The sequence below is a fragment of the Zootoca vivipara genome, chromosome 3, assembly GCF_965207765.1.
Source record: "Zootoca vivipara chromosome 3, rZooViv2.hap1.1, whole genome shotgun sequence".
NCBI classification, from domain to species: domain Eukaryota; kingdom Metazoa; phylum Chordata; class Lepidosauria; order Squamata; family Lacertidae; genus Zootoca; species Zootoca vivipara.
In genome coordinates, this window is record NC_142586.1 from 89,003,240 (window position 1) to 89,024,234 (window position 20,995).

At 42.0% G+C, this 20,995-nt stretch overlaps 1 protein-coding gene across 1 annotated transcript; it reads right to left on the reverse strand.

The window, feature by feature from the left end:
* Nucleotides 1–9,328: 9,328 nt before the first annotated feature.
* SRP9 (signal recognition particle 9) lies at nucleotides 9,329–14,013 on the reverse strand. The gene is made up of 3 exons (XM_035111435.3): nucleotides 13,858–14,013; nucleotides 13,098–13,166; nucleotides 9,329–10,592 (listed from the first exon to the last, which is right to left on the reverse strand). The coding sequence occupies exons 1-3, from the start codon at nucleotides 13,927–13,929 to the stop codon at nucleotides 10,473–10,475; spliced, it is 261 nt and encodes an 86-aa protein (XP_034967326.1). The 5' UTR covers nucleotides 13,930–14,013; the 3' UTR covers nucleotides 9,329–10,472.
* Between the last annotated feature and the right edge of the window lie 6,982 nt (nucleotides 14,014–20,995).

Consider the following 20,995-nt stretch of genomic DNA (forward strand, 5'->3'; position numbering starts at 1 on the left):
ACCCATGACTCTGAGATTAAGAGTCTCAAGATCTACCAATTGAGCTATCCCTCTGGATCCCACTGGTTTTTGAATTCATGTCCGCACATTAGCCATGGTGCAGAGCTATCCTGTAATTTAGAGAGAAATGCTGCTGTTGCATTTTCCCTCAAACCAGCTTCCATCTGAAAGGAAGAAATAAGCTGCGTTCACTTTGCAGTAAACTGAGGTGTGTATATTTGAAAAAGCCATTGTGCATGCAAAGATGATAGCATATGTGCAGATGACAGTTTCATGTGTCAGAGTTGGGGTTGGGAATTCAGGGGCAAGGAAACCAAAGAGATAAAGCACATCAGTTGAAGACATCCACACACCCCTCTGGTGTGTACCTCAGCATGCAAACATGACTTGAAACACAGAGGGGAAATTGATGCATTTTAACCCAATAATGTGTTCAGAAATTGCTTTGCATAGGATTATTTTTCGGCCTGGAGGCTTAATACACTTCAGATGCCTCCCACCTCTATAAGGAAAGTTTGTCCTGCTCTTGCTAAAAAGGTAAAAGGTGACCGACTCTGGGGTTGCATGCTCATCTCGCATTATTGGCCGAGGGAGCCGACGTATAGCTTCCAGGTCATGTGGCCAGCATGACAAAGCCGCTTCTGGCAAACCAGAGCAGCACATGGAAACGCTGTTTACCTTCCTGCTGTAGCGGTTCCTATTTATCTACTTGCATTTTGACATGCTTTCGAACTGCTAGGTTGGCAGGAGCTGGGACCAAGCAACGGGAGCTCACCCCGTAGCGGGGATTCGAACCGCCCACCTTCTGATCGGCAAGCCCTAGGCTCTGTGGTTTAACCACAGCGCCACCTGGGTCCCAATTCAGATGCCTCCCACCTCTATAAGGAAAGTTTGTCCTGCTCTTGCTACATGTTATATAATAAAGGATAATGGTGACTGGAAGAACACAATGAGGGGAAGATTCAAAGGGCTATTAAAAATGGCATGTATGAAAGGGGATGGAGGAGTGTGAATTAGGTGGCTGTATGAATGTATAAAAGATGAAGTGAGAGGTCAAGTGGGAGAGGTCTGTTTTCTGATAAATCCACTGAGCTACAGCCTACAGGGCTCTCCCTTAACAGAGTTATGCATGTAATTTTTTCAGCATTGGAGCCCAGAGCATCCTCTTAAGCCCACACGAGGGGAAGTGAAAGAAAAGCAGAAACCTACACAGATCCGAAGCTGGTTTGTACAGGTCAAATGAAAGAACAGAAAATTCATTGTGCCAATTGTCCACTTTAAATTAGGCCTCTATTGGGTAGTTTTCAGAAATGGCAGACTGAAATGAACGCCCCCTTCAAATATATGGCTACGTACCAGTGTTCAGAGCCTGCTGGGCAAAAGCTCAACCTGGCAGAACATGGTTATTCTAGCATGCATATAAAACCCATTGCTGCTAGTGTTTATACTCATTCCATTCTCTGTAACAGCTAACAGTGGCTTTTTACTGAAAACACATACTGAGTTGTCGAAGAAATCATGTCAAATGAATTCTGGTATGCAGCAAGAAAATAAACACATAACCTCACTGGGGTTATGAAGTACAGAGGAGCTCTAGTCTCTCTGTGCAACAGTAGGGTTAAGCATATTTCATAGAGTCCAAGTATTTAATGACCCAAGTTTCCACAGCTTCAATTGTACCAGAACTAATCTTCATATGGTTTGTGTTAAGAGCACATTTTTCTTTGTACCTTTATATCCACTCCACTTGAACCACCCACATAATATAGTGAGAGACTATGGTTGTGCACACATTACCATTTACTCAGACTCCAGTGTACTCACACAGCTGTTTTTTTTAAAAAAAAAACAAGTACACATTAGCCACAATCCAAATGTATACTGTAGCATCTTGCAAAATACTGTTTTCCCTCAAAGCACTTCTCATCCAATTTGAAAACAAGCTGTGGTTAAACTGAGGTGTGTAAATTTTAGATCGCTGTTGCACATGCACAGATAACAGTGCATGCGCAGATGATCAGGAGTTTCGGAGGGTTGCAGACAGGGGGAAACAAACTGGGTAATGTGTGAGGAAACAAATAAGGTAGTTATGTGTACAGCTACGTAAGACACGACTTGAAACACAGCAGGGGGAAATGGCCTTGTTACATTTTAAACTGCTAAAGTGTATGTGCCCTATATACATGTTGCTAGGTGCCAGCAGTAATCACAATACAGTACCTTTTATTCCTTTGTGTTAAACGCTTTTTGAAATTACAGCATCATAATTAAATACAGTCCATCTATGGGAGAGTACATATCCCAACCTTCACACACATAAGCAACTTGCATGCTCCTAGACATTATGCTTAAGTCATCATCACCTATAATAAAAATAAAATAATAAAAATTTATTTATACATCACCCATCTGGCTGGGTTTCCCCAGCCACTCTAATCTAATCACAGTGACCTTTATACTAAATGCTAACAATGGTAAACATGGTGTCATACCAGCAAAAATATAGTGGATATGCTTAGGAGCACTCTTTAGTGCGTCTGCCAGATTTTGGCATGATAGTGCATACAGTACTTACGGTACTTGCCATCTTTTGGTAATGCCAAGCACTTCTCCCTCAATTTATTTGTGATTAGGGAAGGTTAGTGAAAAAGATAAGATGTTGACAATGATTATGACAAAAATAACAACAGTAGACCCTTGTTCTTCACCCTGATGTATTACATTTCTTTTTGCAGTGGAGTATTTCATATTAAGGTAAGGCAAATATAAAGTCAAGACACAAGTTCAATACATTAGTGATAAGTACACCTAACATGGTTATTTTGGATATCCATTCCACCCTATCTTTAGCAATGCAACTCAGGTCACAATCTCTTATTCTGTCACCCGGCAGGAAGCAATGTATTCTTAGAAGAATACACTAGAGTGTGGTGTAGTGGTTAAGAGCAGTGGACTCGTAATCTGGTGAACTGGGTTCGATTCCCTGCTCCTCCACATGCAGCTGCTGGGTGACCTTGAGCTAGTCACACTTCCCTGGAGTCTCTCAGCCTCACTCACCTCACAGAGTGTTTGTTGTGGGGGAGGAAGGGAAAGGAGATTGTTATCCGCTTTTAGACTTCTTAGGGTAGTGATAAAGCGGGATATCAAATCCAAACTCTTCTTAGAAAACTCACCTTCAAAGTGTGAATTCCCAGTGCAGCACAATCTACACAGTAGCAAGCTTGGAGGACCCCAAAAACTTACAGAAGTACAAAAAAAGAATATTTGGGGTGAGCCCAAAGTAGCAGTGAGGATTGAGCATGTTCAATGGGCACATAATGCTGACTGCTGGAGGGTGGGATGGAATGGTGTATCCTAGAAAGGGGCAGTCAGCTTGCACCCTGAATTAGAACAGTTCACATCACAACATTTTGTTATATGCCTCACTTGTAATAAGCTAGTTTTATAATTATGGCTTCACTGCAGATCTTAAAGTTGGATAGAGGCAAAGTGCTACTATTATGTGAAGCTATACTGGTAGAAATATTTTGCAACCCTTAATAGAATTATTATCCCTTCAAAGTTCAAAGAACTTCTAGTAGCAAATTCCCTGTAATTTATTTATCACAGAATAAAACTGAGCACATTCAGTTATGTGCAGAATTCATAAATCAGTATCAATTGAGTGTTTTACAAATAAACTGACTTTAAAGGTAAAGGTACCCCTGACCAAAACAAAATAAAAACATTCCTTCCAGTAGCACCTTAGAGACCAACTAAGTTTGTCATTGGTATGAGCTTTCATGTGCATGCACACTTCTCATGCATGCACACGAAAGCTCATACCAATGACAAACTTAGTTGGTCTCTAAGGTGCTACTGGAAGGAGTTTTTTTATTTTGTTTTGACTACGGCAGACCAACAAGGCTACCTACCTGTACCCGTTAGGTCCACTCACGGACAACTCTGGAGTTGCGCACTCATCTCGCCAGAGTGGTGCATGCTCTGGTTATCTCCCGCTTGGACTACTGCAATGTGCTGTACGTGGGGCTACCTTTGAAGGTGACCCGGAAACTACAACTAATCCAGAATGCGGCAGCTAGACTGGTGACTGGGAGCAGCCGCCGAGACCACATAACACCGGTCTTGAAAGATCTACATTGGCTCCCAGTACGTTTCCGAGCACAGTTCAAAGTGTTGGTGCTGACCTTTAAAGCCCTAAATGGCCTCGGTCCAGTATACCTGAAGGAGCGTCTCCACCCCCATCGTTCTGCCCGGACACTGAGGTCCAGTACCGAGGGCCTTCTGGCAGTTCCCTCGTTGCGAGAAGCCAAGTTGCAGGGAACCACGCAGAGGGCCTTCTCGGTGGAGGCGCCCGCCCTGTGTAACGCCCTCCCATCAGATGTCAAAGAGAAAAACAGCTACCAGATTTTTAGAAGACATCTGAAGGCAGCCCTGTTTAGGGAGGCTTTTAATGTTTAATAGATTATTTTATTTCATTTTTCTGTTGGAAGCCGCCCAGAGTGGCTGGGGAAACCCAGCCATATGGGCGGGGTATAAATAATATATTATTATTATTATTATTATTATTATTATTGGCAGAGGGAGCTGGTGTTTGTCTGCAGACAGCTTCCGGGTCATGTGGCTAGCATGACTAAGCCGCTTCTGGCAAACCAGAGCAGCACACGGAAACACCATTTACCCTCCCGCTGTAGCGGTCCCTATTTATCTACTTGCACTTTGACGTGCTTTCAAATTGCTAGGTGGGCAGGAGCTGGGACTGAACAATGGGAGCTCACCCCATCACCGGGATTTGAATCGCCGACCTTCTGATCAGCAAGCCCTAGGCTCTGTGAGCGCCACCCACATCTTTATCCCCCCCCCCCCGCATACCCCAATAAATCCTTTACTTGTTTGGAAGTACAGTAAAGTTTCTTTTGGTGCACTGCATTTTCTAATCAATGGGACTGCAATGGAGCATATCTGATTTGTAAGGCGACTCAGCTGATTCACTCAAAAGTTGTAGCTCCTTTTTCACTACTTACGGTATACAATTTCTTACACTTGGCCCTTTCTAAATGTATCACACTAACACATCACTTACTCAAGAAAATGTAGATTTCATATAGTAAACATGTTGACTGTATTTATTTTTTTTAAAACAACAACTAGGTAAGCATTTATTCATGTATTCCCATTTTTTCCTTAACCTGCAGGCATCGTTAGTGCAGAAAAACTAATCTGCTCCTCCCTTTTCCCCCAGGGTTCCTTATGTAAGCTTTTCACTACTTTCCTAGAATGCTTTCTGCATTCCTATAAAAATTAAAGACTTAGAATGCTTTTTGCAATCTATTGTTCAATGGTATTTCAATCCATAATAAGTACGGTACATAAGATTAGGCATTCATCTTTTTACACCCCATCCCAGATTTAGTTTAGGTGAGCAAACAAGATTTCACAAACTTCTAGGTATTATTCTATTTCATTTGTTTTCTTGGTATCCTGTGTATCTTTGTTAGACCACCTTTAGTTTGTTTTTTTCAGATCTCTCTCATCCACTCTGGCTTTATATAGATCCTGCATATTGATATTTCTGAAAAATATATAGTTATGTAAGGTGTGGATCTATGAGGGTGGTATCACCTTGTCCCTTGACAGATAAATATTTGATACAGAATTAGTACATACTGTGACAGTACACTGGAAGACTTAATTCAGTACAAACACTGAAGACAGGGTTTTTAAAATTCTTTCAAAGGCATTTTAAGCATCTAGGAATAAAGCATTTCTTTTTTTTAAAAATTCATATTATGCCTCATACTGATCAATTGCCGAATGCTTTATGTTGCCTTTCTTTGCATGCCAACTTGACTACTCTTCCTGTTCACCTGTGGATGTACCAGCATGAAAAGTTTTAGGTGTGGTACGAGAGATAATTAACACATGCCGTTAGCTAGCTCAGGGCAAAATTTGGTATACAAACATGATCATTCACTGGTGTCAGTTTTCCTTAGGTGAAATCTTCAAGGTAATTTCTTATCGGGATCAAACTACAGGGGAATCCCCACTTATACCAGGACTTATACCAGGACGCCTCTGAGTGGGGATTCCTCCATTCTGCCCCCACCCCTGTTTAGGTGCTGAAAACAGTGCATGAGTCAGCAGGAGCCTGCAGTGCTGATCACTTGAGAGTGGGGGGAGGCTGTACTGCAAGTAGTACTTCCTCATGCTTCGAAAACACACACACACACACACACACACACACACACACACACACACACACACCTCTAGGACCTCTGAACTCTCCTTCCCGCATTCTGTAGGAAAACCATGTTTCAGCTTTTAAAAAAACTAATGGAATTTCTTAAAGTTGTACAATCAGTTTCCATGAATATGGCCAAGTCATCTAACAATATAAAAATAACATGTTAACAGTATGAGGCAGCGCATAAAACAAAACACAGATAAAATGTCACGGGGGGGGGGGGGGGAATGGAATAGGAAAGTCAGTGAGGTTATTTCTAGCCTGGCTAGAATGTGGATTTTTAAGAAGAAAATAACACCCTAGCAGGCAATTTTTTAACTCTTCAGTGAGGCCTTCATAATCATTGATGGGCCAATATCTCAAGGCCTCCCTCCATTTGTATATTCATACCTGCTTTTGATTTTTGGAAGGGATGCTACTGTGGGTGTCAGGACGCCATTAAGAACACAGCACTAATATAGAGTCTACTGTTCTAAAAAATTCCAAGTGCCTGGTTTTGATATAAGATATGCTGAGTAAGTAAATCCCCTAATTATTCCGATATACAGTGGTACCTCGGGTTAAGAACTTAATTCGCTCTGGAGGTCTGTTCATAACCTGAAACTGTTAACCTGAGGTACCACTTTAGCTAATGGGGCCTCCTGCCGCCGCCCCGCACGATTTCTGTTCTCACCCTGAAGCAAAGTTCTTAACCCAAGGCACTATTTCTGGGTTAGTGGAGTCTGTAACTTGAAGCGTCTGTAACCCGAGGTACCACTGTATGTATGCCCTTTCAGGTCACAAGTAGACCCTGCTATCAATACTTTGCATTGTACCATCCTCACAAAGACATAGATTTAAAAAAAAAAATCAGAGGGAGGAAAAATTAAGCCCAATTACATATTTCATAAGGTACGCTCTTGATTAGATGTGATAATACTGTATTGATGAACCACTTTTTAACTGCAGCATTACAGCAAGGATGACTCAGATGCTTTTAATAACTATCATTGCATCTAGCACATGGTAGCCTCATACAGAACTGAGAAAAGGAAGTGGAGCCAGTTACCAATTAGGATCCTGAAGAAAGTGAACAGCAGAGAACCAGCTAAACAAGCTCACTCTGTTATACGAAATGCAGTAGCAAGCTGCAATTATAATTGTGCTAAACACCCCCCCCCCATGTGCCATCATAGCTACACGTTTATAGGATGCTAGTGGCTTTTGAGTGTGAAATGTGGTTGCCTAGTCCTCAGCATTCTCTATAGCTGAAATCCCAAACACAATTATCTGAAAAACAACAACCACCACAACACAACAACCACCACTAGTCAATGTCTGGCTAAACATAGGCATACATGAGATCAAGTAGAATAAATGAAAATTTAGAGAAACAAGAAAAACAAAACACAAGTAGCCATTTTCTAGGAAACACACCCACCTGTATGGTGCTACTAAGATTATATAATAGCAGAGCCTCTAGTATTTGAAGAATAAAAGAGCATTTTAATAAAAATAAGAGATCAGTCATTTACCATTCCTTGTCACTCAAACCTGAGGCTGAGAAGAATCCTTTGCATACTCAGTACTAGGCTTTTACAACCAAATCATTGGCTACGTTCCATCAGGGCAAGCCAAAAACCAGTGCATGTTGCTGCTCTTACTTAGTGTGAACAGCAGCAACAAACCATGATTTCCTAACCCAAATAAACCAGAATCAGGAAGCCAAGAACACTGCTCATTCACAGTAAGATATAGCTTAGAGCACGGCCTTCTTCAACAAGGCATTAGGCAAAAGTCGAAATGCAACCCTTCACTAGAAAAGGTTTAACTATGTCATTTGGGTAATGTAATCTATCTGCCTATTCAGCTCCTTAGAACCTGTGTGTTTGGACTTAACACTAAAGTATGGTTTAATGTTTAAATGGCCAAGATATGTGCTTGGGCACAGATAGCTAGTCTGCTATTATGCTCAATTCCTGCTTTTGGGTTTCCCATAGGCATCTGGCTGGCCACTGTGAAAACAGGATGCTAGAATGGATGGCCTGATCCAGCAGGTTCTTTTTGTTATGAGAGCAGAAGGACCAAAGGATATTCCCATCTGCTTGCATGTACAGTGGAACCTCGGTTTATTAACACCTTGGCTTACGAATTTTCGGTTTACGAATGCCGCGGACCCATCTGGAACAGATAAATTCACTTTCTATTACTTTCAATGGGAAAGTTTGCTTCAGTTTATGAACGCTTCAGTTTATGAACAGACTTCCGGAACCAATTACACCCATGCTTCGGGTTAAGTACGCTTCAGGTTGAGTACTCCGCGGACCCGTCTGGAATGGATTAATCCACTTTCCATTACTTTCAAAGGGAAAGTGCGCTTCAGTTTATGAATGCTTCAGTTTAAGTACTCCGCAGACCGTCTGGAACAGATTAATCCACTTTCCATTACTTTCAATGGGAAAGTTCGCTTCAGTTTATGAACAGACTTCTGGAACCAATTGTGTTCATAAACCGAGGTACCACTGTATCTTATTCCATGCTCCAACTTTTCCCTCTTCCTCTCCTTTGCTCAGGCTTCACCCACCTCAGAGAGGGAAGGTAAGAAAATGTAGTCCATAACTCTCTGTGTACACAAGGCAAAGGTATGCCTTGCGCTCATTGTTCAAACTGGTGTTGCATGCACAGATAAGTAAACAGTCTGCATAGTTCAATTTTTTAATATCAGGGTTTGCACAAGCAAAAAATAATATAAAGGTAAAGGGGCCCCTGACCATCAGGTCCAGTCGTGTCCGAATCTAGGGTTGCGGCGTTCATCTCACTCTATAGGCCTAAAGTACTCTAAATGTGGACTACGACTAGGTTCACTATGTTGAAGAAATCAGGGAAAACAAGTGCTTTAGTAGGAAGAATATGGAAGGCAGCTGGCCTTTGAAATGGTTGCAGTATAATGCTGAAAAAAATAAGCAGACTCAAGAATGAACCTCTCTATAGCACGCAAACTGTAAAAGGTGAAAATGACTGGAGTTCAATCCCAATGAGAAGCACAGATTTTTATATTAATGCAATATAAATTATGGAGAAAGGCAACATTATAAGAGGCAGTGGTACTGGCAAGTACTTTATTTTGCTGATCTCATATCAGCACCTGAAGTGGCATCAGACAAATCACCATGCTGTATGAAGCATACTTGTGTGACCAACACCCCCCTTGTAATGGTTTCTATAACATATGAAGACAATATGAAAAGACTGCTTTCTCAGAGAAGAGGCATCATGAAAACAGTTATGATTTGACACTAAGTACGTACATACATACCTACAATTTATGTAGTAGCTAAGCTTTCCCTCTCTCGACTGCTGTATTTAACAATATGCAATACCACTCATATTGTAGCACCAATTTTAGTGTTTGGTGATTATGATACCTTTATAACAACAAAAACATTTAAAGCTTAAAAAGTGAAAGCAATGTGGTAAAGGACATTTAAAAAACTTGTACAGATGTTTTAGCTGCAACAAACCACATTGGGCAAGTCCAGAATAAGACAGTCCAAATAAAGTCCTGAATCTGTTGCTGTGAACACTTGCCTGCTATTTATTCCTTATCAAATTTTAGATAACTACTAAGTAATCAATATATATTGATGATTTTCAGGCCAGTATCAGTTTTTCAGATCCATAAAATGTTTATACACAGGCTTAGCTGTATTGCCAACTATTCATTTTGGCAATTTTAATCCATTTGGAAGATGCTATCGCTAACTCAATTCTATATCCATACATAAAGGCTTATTACACCCCTTATTACTAATTTCTACATTAGTAATTCATTGTTCTTCTCACTTTAGCCAACACAGCAACATAAAATTCATTAAGAACAAGCAAAAACTCCTCTATGATAGCATCTTGAAGTCCCCTCAAAGGAGGACACTTGCTCCCTCCCATGTATTTTTAAGCAGAGTGCTGAGATTTACAAAAGAAAATGTACAAATCTACCCTAACATATTTTAACCTTCAGTATTTCCAGCAGAGGATATACTCTTTTGCTCAAATTAAAAAAATAAATAGAGGCTTTCAAATGAAAGCATATAGTCTTCTCACCACTCTGAAGTGGAGCCTGAAAATCCTTATAAAACCCCCTTTACAATCCACTTTATGCCACACTTCTTCTGTCGAAAAATCTGCCCATATCCAACGATATTTTCCTCCTGTGAAATATGACTGGAGCATTCATTTTATTTCCAACTATTCAGTCTGTTTCCATGACAACACTGCGGGATTCTTTGGCTACCATGAGTCGCATTAGTTGACTGTGGAATTTCTCTATCTTCTTTACATCTTGAGCCTGGTCTGTCCTATAGAGCAGACACTGAAAGAAAAAAGGGTGGGGGAGATAATGATAGCTTTAATTTTGGTTTACCCAAGACACCAAGAAGATGCTTTTTAGAGAATATTGCACCAGAAATAAAAGATATTGTGCTATGTTGAACAACATTTGTTTTGAAATTTGTGCTACTGTATTTTGAGAACACACAACTTTTTCCACAGTCCAATTTTGGATTACAATGCATGGTACTCTAACGATAGAAAATACTTAAGTTGTTGCAAGGATGGTAATGTCAAACACAGTTACTCATCTGCACTGTTAGAAACACACTTCTCAACCAACACATGTGCAACCCAATGAAGTGCAGATTTACATAGAATAATGAGCCTTTCTCACAAGTAAGCTTGTAGAGAAGTTGTAGCCTAGGTATTAGATAGCGTATTATAGCTGAAATAGAGGATAAGGACACTAGACTTGGGGACACTAGACTTCTGTTAATGTAGCCTAGAATGGCATCATCATCATCATCATCATCATCATCATCATTATTATTATCACCACCACCACAGTGCTTTCAGGGAAGTTAAGAAAGCTGGCTAAGGTTAGCTACCCGAACCATGACTCCAACACTATTTACTGAGTGGAAGTAAAGATTAAATATAACTGTGTAGAATCTTTCTCCAGAAAACATACCTTTATTTTCATATTTACCCGAATTCCTAACCTTCAGATATGGGCCAATGAGCATGCAACATTTTAGAGGCATTCCTGACTCATGTTGGCAGGGGGAAAATATTTCCATTTCTCCCACAAGAGACTCATTTCACCAAAATTCTGTGTTCTGAAGTTCTGACCCATTTTTTATTAAAAGACAACACTTCTTTTAAAAGCAGGCTAACTATGCAGTGTGATGTCTTTCTATTCAGATGTAAGTTCTACAATATTTAGTGGTGCAGCTAACAAATTTATTTAGAAGCAGCTAACAAATTCTGAAAGGCTAAATTGGAATAGAACCAGTTTGCTAAATACAGCTTATGTTTAACTTGTGAACACAGCAGGTTCCGGAAAGGCTTCAAGAGGGATCAGCTATTATTGTTTCTAAAACAATATCCCAGGTCTTGGTTTTATACAGGTTCAAAAAGGACCTATTCAGCACATGTTTTGCAGGTACAATAAACATCACAATTTCATTTTATTCAATTCCTCTGAAACAAAGCAGATTCTCATTTCTGTTCAGTTCTTCAACAACAACAACAGCTTGGTGCTGCGCACAATGATATATTTCAAAGGAGTGGCATAATAGCTAGCCTGCTAGCCAGGATAGCAAGTACCAGATGATTGGGTCAAACAGAAATAGCCATCACCTTGATTTGTGAGTTTCAGACACATCTGGCTTGCCACTGTTAGAAAGTAAAAGCTGGACTACATGGGACATACAAAGGATTTTTCATATGGCCTCCAATAAAAAGCTAATGAAGAACTAGAACTGGCCATCCTATGGACCATAACGCCTAAACGTTTTAGCATTCGAGTAAACTCAGAGATTTACAAAGAGCTTTACATTTGCATACCCTCCAACTCCCGGTAAGAAAATCCGGGATCAGCAGCGGCGCGACACCGGAAGTCGCTTCTACGCATGTCCAGACATGTGTAGAAGCGACTTCCGGTGCCGCTCTGCCCGATTTCTGGTGCCCAGACATGGGCAGAGCGGCACCCGAAATTGGTTCTGCACAAGTCCAAGGGAAACGGGTTTAAATATGGGGGTTTCCCGCGAAAAATGGGAGACCTGGCAGCTATGCATTTGTCCACACAGGAATTACATTTGTCCACTACTGTTAAAGTCATTTCTAATTATGTGCTGAAGCTTTAGTATTTTTTTAAAAAAAGTATGTTGTTGAGCCTGAGATTAAATATTTCACTATTTCCAAACTTTCAAGTGCAATGCTTTTTTTCTGAAAGCTTTATGCCCCACCTAGTGTGGTGTAGTGGTTAGAGGGTCAGACGAGGATCAGGGTTCAAATCCCCACTCAGCCATGAAGCTCAATAGGTGACCTCAGGCAAGTCATCTCACCATTTTCCTGTTTAGCAACCTTCAAGATTACTCCCACCCCCTACATACAAGGGATGATGCAAACCAGAAGAAAATAATCTCAAGATAGGGAGTGAGATTTTGCATAGACTAATGAGGGAACTAGTAAAGTACCACCTGTTTCGCTGCAAAAACCACCACATGCTGTTTTCAGCTGAATATATTAGAGATTATTCATCCAAATCAGACATCCCCAAACTTTGGCCCTCCAGATGTTTTGGGCTACAACTCCCATGATCCCTAGCTAACAGAACCAGTGGTCGGGGAAGATGGGAATTGTAGTCCAAAACATCTGGAGGGCCAAAGTTTGGGGATGCCTGATCCAAATAATTTAGTTTGGGGATCCTTTATGGCCCAGAGGGCCAGATCTTTATCTCCGCACCCCCACAGGTCAATTTTGGCAGATGCCCCCCACATTTCCCAGCCTGCCCAAATCAATAAATTGCAGTTTTACTTACAACTACATCATCTGTTACTTTAATGCACAGATTACCATCACAGTGCCGATATTTCAGTACCACACGCACCTGAAATGAAAGAAGCAACATTTTATGGGTGAATAAATGGCTGAGAACTTCACACTCAAAAGCACGGAAGCATAGTTCTTTAGTCCAGATGTGAAAATAACTGCAGGGATTAGTAGCCCTTTCATTCCTTTTACTAACCCACTTGCCAGAAAACACTTACCTTAGGAGTCATTTGATTCCTAAAAAGGAATGCACACCAATTAATCACACATTTCCCTGTCTGCTCATAATACCTTCTCAAATCTAGACCAGCTTGTCGAACTGGAAGAATGTGACTTGGCAAAGTTTACATGAATGCTTACAACGCCATCTTATGCCATGGAAACGACTACCCGAGGGATATTTTCCTACAGCCATTTAAATGCTTCTTTTCCCCAAACCCGGGGTGAGAGCCATTCTGGTCGTGGAGAAAACCTAGCAAAAGAGTTTCACGAACGAATTCGAAGAAAAGAACCTTAAAAATAAACCATATGAAGACTTTCAGGATTACAACTACGGCACAACTCGAGATCTGTACGTTTTAGTCAAACTGGCGCGCCTATAATAGACGTAAATCAAAGCTAGGAGCTATTAGGTATCGCAAGATCCTGGAGGACCTTGTTGGCAAGACATCCGACCAGACACTCCCGCCCCCCCCTCCCGCAGCCTCTTCAGCAAAAGCCTGCGAGCCTCCTCGCTTCTCCCAAATTACCTTCATGGGGTCGGACATGTAGAGTTTCTCGGCCGCGCGGGTGAACTCCTCCCAGGTCTGATAGTGCGGCATGGCGGCTCCACTTCCCCTCGGACCGAGAATGTACAGCTCAGCGGTCTGCAGAGTGAGCAGCAAGATGGCTCGCCCAGGCGGGCCGGATTCAAGCAACGGACATCACCATTGGCTTGAGGGTCTGCGCGCGCACCAATAGCGAGCCGTGTTGTTCAGAAGTTGCTTTCTCCTCCCTTCCCACCCACCCACAACCGCCTCTTCCTGCGCCAAAGGGAACTCCCGGGACGGAATGCTGCCATAGAGAGGAGCAGAGCGGCTTCCGGAGCTTTGGCCAGCGAGGAGCTGAACTCACAGCGCCCCTCAATGGCCGGTAAGGTGTTCGCAAGTCTTGCCTCTGAAGCCGTTCAAAGACGGCGCTCTTTTTTGCCAAGGAGGGAGGGCGGCCGTTGGTCTCTGCTCGGACAATTCAGAAAGGGGTGCAAAGGGCGAGTAAGAATCCCGTTTTTCTTACCTTCGCTCAGTATTCCCCCCCCCAAACAATTCTCGTAACTGTAGTTCCACCTCAAGCTACAATTCCCAGCACCGTTATCAAAATACATTTTCCAAGATTCTTTGGGGGAAACCATGCACTTCAAATATGCTTTAAATGTATGGCTTTGGATGTGACGGTAGCAAACTAGCAGTGCTGCATCTTACAGAATGGTCTTTCATGTAATGTGGGGCTTGATATAGTATTGAAGTAAAATTTAAGCTGGTTCCTATGAACCCAGAGAAATGGATCCTGACCCAGGGAGAGCCCAAGGATCCAGGCAAGCAGGCACGATGTTGCCGCTGGCCGTAGAATGACAGAGACCAAACTAAGGCTGTCAAAAGCAAAGTACAGTTTATTAAAGAATAAAAAAAACTGTTGCAACAGGGTCCTTCCTCTCACGCAGGAGAACAAGGAAGGAACCCCAAACAAAGGTGTCTTGCCCTTAAAAAGAAATTTGAAATTGGTTTCAGCCCACCCCCCAGAAGCATCATCCATATGTCACAGAAGGGGTGTAGCCCAAGACCCCTCTCCCTAGATTCATCATAGGTACATCATGAAAGGGGAGGTCTGGTGGCAGTAATCTGAGCAGTCTGGACCCTGCCCCCTGCCCCCAAAACCTAATCAACAAAAAAGAGAGATATTTACATTTCCCTGTTTCCCAGCCAAGTTAATCACACCCTTTTGTCTGGCACCCAGGTATCAGGATGCCAGGGATTATCACTTTAATTCCTGAGACAATGAGAAGGTTCCCCCCACCCCCCTTCTTCCTTGCTGCTTCAGACATGTTTCTGTACATTCATGTACATGTTTTATGAACAATTATTATATATATATATATGACCTCAAAATTCTTATAACAATATAAAAGGGACAGGTAACTAATGTCATCTAATTCTTAGTACTGTAGCCTTATTGTTAAAGAGAATCTTGCAGTAGGTTTGGAGAAGTTGTTGGTTGTGCACAGGGGTGGGGTGGGTGGGTGGAGGGAGAAAGCTGAAAAAGGTAGACATTTTGGGAAGAGGGACACACTCTGAAGTGAAGATGCTTTTATGCTGCTCAGCTTATTAAAACTAGCAAAGAGACAAGAGAATTACTCCGTTGGGTTGTGAAAAAGAAATTGTTTTCTTTTCCCCTGGCTAGAAGATTTAAGCAAGAACTTACATGACCATCTACAGAGGAGAAACATTTTGTTCTAAAAATGTCTTATTATGCCGCTGAATTTGAGATGTTCTAGATCCAGCCACATCTATTTCAAAGCAAGGGCTTGAGTTAGAAGAGGCACTGTAGTTTAGCCAATAGCTGAAATGAAAGCTGCTTGCTTCAGCAAGAGGCTGAAGGTGAGACAAATTTTAGAGATCCTAGCTTTCCTAAAGTCCGTAAAAGCTAGTTAAAATTTATTGGAACAATAGGAAAAATGTTCAAGCTTTTCAGATTAAAACAAAATGTGAATTCATAGATGGGCAATTGTTGCTCCATAATTAAAAATATAGCAACGTTGTTTCTGCCCATGCTTAAAAAAAAACTTATTTGATTGCCATCATATAGCAAGCAAGAATAGCAGCCTTCTATTATCTGCCTTAGGGGAGATGTACTTAATACACCCTGAAGTTCCTGATCTGAATTACAATGGAATCTGCTGTTTTAGATTAGCCAAAATGAGCAAGCCTCAGTGGTGTATGGCCAAGTAAACAAGAAGCAAAGCACCCCACAGAATAGCTCAGCAAACCAGAAGTTGAATTCTGCAGAGTAGCAGCTCTGGACTCTCCAGCTAGCAGCAGAATAAGCAAAATAAGAAAGTGCAAGCCATGTGTTTATTGGCTGCAAAATGATGGCATGTGGATCAAAGGGTTGCAGGAATTGTGGGAGAAGGTGTGCCCTTATTGTTTTTTTCAGCCTTCTAGGGTTGTTGCTTGTGTTTGGGTGAAGAATGCTACCCAACTGTGCTGCTAATACTTAATAATAGATTGTTAGTGTGGGCCAGTTTTTGTGGTGCTGTGTATTCTATTAAGATTATTAAATGATGTGCAATAAAATATACTCTTAATTTTAAAATATCCAGGTCAAACTATAGATTACACAGAAAATAGTGTAATGAAAGCCCATTAAAGAGCAATCCTCTTAATTGTTCCCCCACCCCGCCAACAGTTCCCTGAACTGATGGAGTTTTGTTTGAGCACCAGGCTAGCTGAATCTGGGCCATTACAATGAGAAACACTTAAAATCCACAAAGCAACACACTATCCCAGTAGCAGAAAACTTAAGCAGCACCACTAAGCAAACAGCATCATTAGTCCATCAACTGCATGGGGAAAGGGACATTTTTATCAGGTGCCAAATAATGTCAAAGAAGCATCAAAGTGAACCACGGTAGAGAGGGTCACATAAATGGGGAGTGAGAGCGGAAAAGGCCCTCTCCCTTGTCATTGTCCTCTGAGTCCCCCTCAAAGGAGGGAGCCAGAGATGAAGATCTAACAGTAGGTTCATCTCAGGACAGAAGAGGCATTCCTTGCGGCCTGCTCTTTCTTCTATTTCTCACAGGGCAGGTAGAAATAATGGCCCATGGTTTGAGAGCCCAGCCCTCATTTGAGTTGATGTTCATTTGTGTAGTTTCGCCCCCTCAGTGGTGCCATCACAATGAAACCTTGGCCAGTTTCAAAAGCAGCATCCTTTGTAATGTGTAGTTATACAGTGGAACCTCGGTTTATGAACACCTCGGTTTATGAATTTTCGGTTTATGAACGCTGCAGACCCATCTGGAACGGATTAATTCATTTTCCATTACTTTCAATGGGAAAGTTTGCTTCAGTTTATGAACGCTTCAGTTTATGAACAGACTTCCGGAACCAATTACACCCATGCTTCAGTTTATGAACGCTTCAGTTTAAGTACTCCGCGGACCCGTCTGGAACGGATTAATCCACTTTCCATTACTTTCAATGGGAAAGTTTGCTTCAGTTTATGAACGCTTACTCCGCAGACCGTCTGGAACGGATTAATTCATTTTCCATTACTTTCAATGGGAAAATTTGCTTCAGTTTATGAACGCTTCAGTTTATGAACAGACTTCCGGAACCAATTGTGTTCATAAACCGAGGTACCACTGTAATGTGATTATAATTGTTGCTATAATGCCTCTAAGCCTGAGCAGCTGCTGTTTACACTTGTTATTGCTCAGACATATATTATGTATCTTACCTTTGGCTCTTTTTTTCTGCCTGCTCACCCTTCTGCCAGGCAATTAGATGCAATTACACATTATGAGAGAAATACATTTGTCTCACAGTGCTAACATGGGCGCTGGAGGCAACATTTGCAGGGAGAACTGGTGAGGGAGCAGGGGGTGCTTAACCCTTCCCCTGCCGGCTGATTCTTCCCTGCAAACATTACAGTTTCATCAATCCGTATCCAAACAGATTATTGGATCGGAAGAAGCCACTTACGTGTTGAGAGAGAGAATGCATCACCAAAAAGGAAGATCAAAGGGGACTCAGATTTGCATAAAATTGGCATTTTAGAACTAATTATTATACTAATACAATACATCTCATCCTAGTTGAGGAGACAAGCCAGGTGTGTACCTGCTCAGTCAGGTGCTAACTGTTGATGGGCAACTGATTTATTTTTTTAAGCATTTTTTTTCCTGACGAGAAAGGCTTCCAGAGAGGTTTTACAAATGTCATTGCTAAGGCACTGGTATCTTGTAAGACTGCAGCTTTCCATTCTTATCATTCTTTACTTTGAAACTGGACAGCCCTTCAGACAGAAGTTGCTTTCAAACAGAGGAGTGTGCTCTGAAAAATAGGGCATGCGGCCACCCAGCCAGAAGGAAGATTGGCTGGGGAAGAGGACTTTGCAGCTGAGGTGCAATAGTTATTAGAATCTCTAAGGAGGCTACCTTCCTACACTTGATATTTCCTTCCTTGTGCGTGTTTATGAGAACTCCTGTTTGCTGAGGTAATATATAATTATTGTTAGGGCTTTTTTCAGCTGGAACTTGCTGGAACCCGATTCCGACAACTCTCAGGCGGGCACCATTGTCGTTCTAAGAGAATGAGGGAGGTGTTCATGGTGAGTTCCAGAAAAATAGCACTGGTTATTGTGATCCTGACAGTGGTGCAAGTTATACCACCAATATTTTTACATTGCAGAATAGCAGGGGTAGAGTTCCTATGGCCATCCAACTGTTGTGGGGCTCCAAATCCCATCAGCCCTAGCCAGCGTGGCCAGTGGTCAGGCATGATGGGAATTGTAGTCCAGCAACATCTGGGGTATGTGTGTCACAGGTTCCCACCCCTGCTGAGCAGTGTAGTTTGGCCCTGGCCCAGCTCCATATTTGAGGGGGCACTAGATAAGAGTGCCCCAGGGTGATACCCCTTTTATGTTTATAGGCCTTCTCTGGTGGACGACAGCCGGCAGGCAGCAGCAAGGAGTGTTTTGAAGTGAGGAGTATCTGGCTGAAATGGCAAGTTCTTTCAGCTTCAGGAGAAACATAGCTTGTTTTTAATAGGCTGGATTTTATTTTATTTTGTTTTAACTATGTGCAAGTATTTCCTGCTTTTCTAAAAGCTCTGCCATATTTATACTTTTGTGGGGGTCTGGTATTGGCATAGCTGCCAAGTATCCCGCTTTCACCGGAAACCCCCCTTTTTTCCTACGTTTCCCGGCGGTCTCCCGTATAGGTTTTTATCCCGTTATTCTCCCTTAAATCTGCTTCTGCCGGCGGCCATTTTTTCTGGTGCCACTTTGCCCTTCTATAGGTACCAGAAAATGGCAGCACTGGCACCGGAAGTTGCTTCTACGCGTGTCCAGTCATGCGTAGAAGCGACTTCCGGCGCTGGCGCCGCCATTTTCTGGTGCCCATAGAAGGGCAAAGCGCCACCGGAAGTTGCGTCTATACAACTTCCGGTGTCGCGGGCTGCCAATCCCGGATTTTTCCGTCCAGGATTTGGCAGGTATGGGTATTGGGTGTACAGTATATGTGCCTGTCACATCCTCCCTGCTCCACTCCTAAAAGCATGAATTTATGTCGCCTGGTATGGCTTAGTTTCAAAATGAGAGATGTTGTCTGAAAGTCACGTTCCTTCTTTCTTAAATAGAAGGCATTCCCTCTGTCTATGAGTGCCTACAGAGCAGTTGATGTTTCTCAAGGAGGAAAGCAGGGCACACTGACATTTTTAATATCACTCTTTTCTTCATGGATGCTGTAGAAAATCCTGCTTTGGGGAAGGCACCAGTCCTACCACTTAAAAAAAGATACTAGCTACTAATGCCTCACAGTTGTGCTTAATATTTATGAAATCCCAGCTGACTTATCTGGGCTTTGGCATTTAAAAAAATATCGGTGACAAAGCACATTGTAAAAATATTTGCATCAGTGAGAAAGGTTAGCTTCCTCCCCCATCCTTTTCACATCAGCTTTATTAACAACTGAGTAAAAACTGCATATAGCTCCACCACTGTCATAAAGCAAAGCAACACATTTTTCTCCTGTGATTTCCATCTCAGGTTGTGTGACAATATCACAGCCATTTAGGTCCTCTCACAGGAGAGGAGAAACAGGTGTTGGGCCTTTGATCAAAAGCAAGTTTTTAAACCCTTTGGGGTTGATTCTGCTCTTGTATTTATATACACTTAGATGCTCTCCTATACCATCTATATTATCACCTATAAAATCTGCCTAGCTAAAGCTGCTGCATCAACTGCAGCGGTTTCTGGACCAGGATAGCCTGGCCTCAGTGACCCATGTTTTAGCATCACTTCAGATTTATTACTTTTAGTTTTCCTTGAAGACCGCCTGTAAATTACTGAGATGAAAGAGCAAGCATGGCTGAAAGCATCTCCACCTTAGTTAGAACTAGGATATCTCCTATCAAGCATCTATTTCCTAGCTATCTTATTTTTCCTAAACTCCAAGTCTCTGTGTGATTATATCCAGGGTAAAGTGTGCTGCTCCAAAAGGGATTCAGTATTAAGTTTAACTTCTGCAGAACATTTTAACTCCAAATGCCAACACTTAAGAGGTCATACAAAGGTGTTTTCATGTTCCTATTTGCCTCATACCACACATATGGTATGGTGATTCCTTATGTAAACTTATTCTGGTTATATTTCAGCTACCTTTGCGCTGCAAGAGAAGGAAACAGTACCTACACATGCCTATAGAAAAGTGTCATTGATTATATTCCCAGGTAAGAAGGTACAGGATTGTAGCTTTAGAACACAAATTTGTTGTTTAGTTGTTTCCGACTCTTCGTGACCCCATGGACCATAGCATGCCAGACACTCCTATCTTCCACTGCCTCCCGCAGTTTGGTCAAACTCATGTTTGTAGCTTCGAGAACACTGTCCAGCCATCTCGTCCTCTGTCGTCCCCTTCTCCTTGTGCCCTCCATCTTTCCCAACATCAGGGTCTTTTCCAGGGAGTCTTCTCTTCTCATGAGGTGGCCAAAGTATTGTACCCTCAGCTTCAGGATCTGTCCTTCCAGTGAGCACTCGGGGCTGATTTCCTTCAGAATGGATAGGTTTGATCTTCTTGCAGTCCATGGAACTCTCAACAGTCTCCTCCAGCACCAAAATTCAAAAGCATCAATTTTT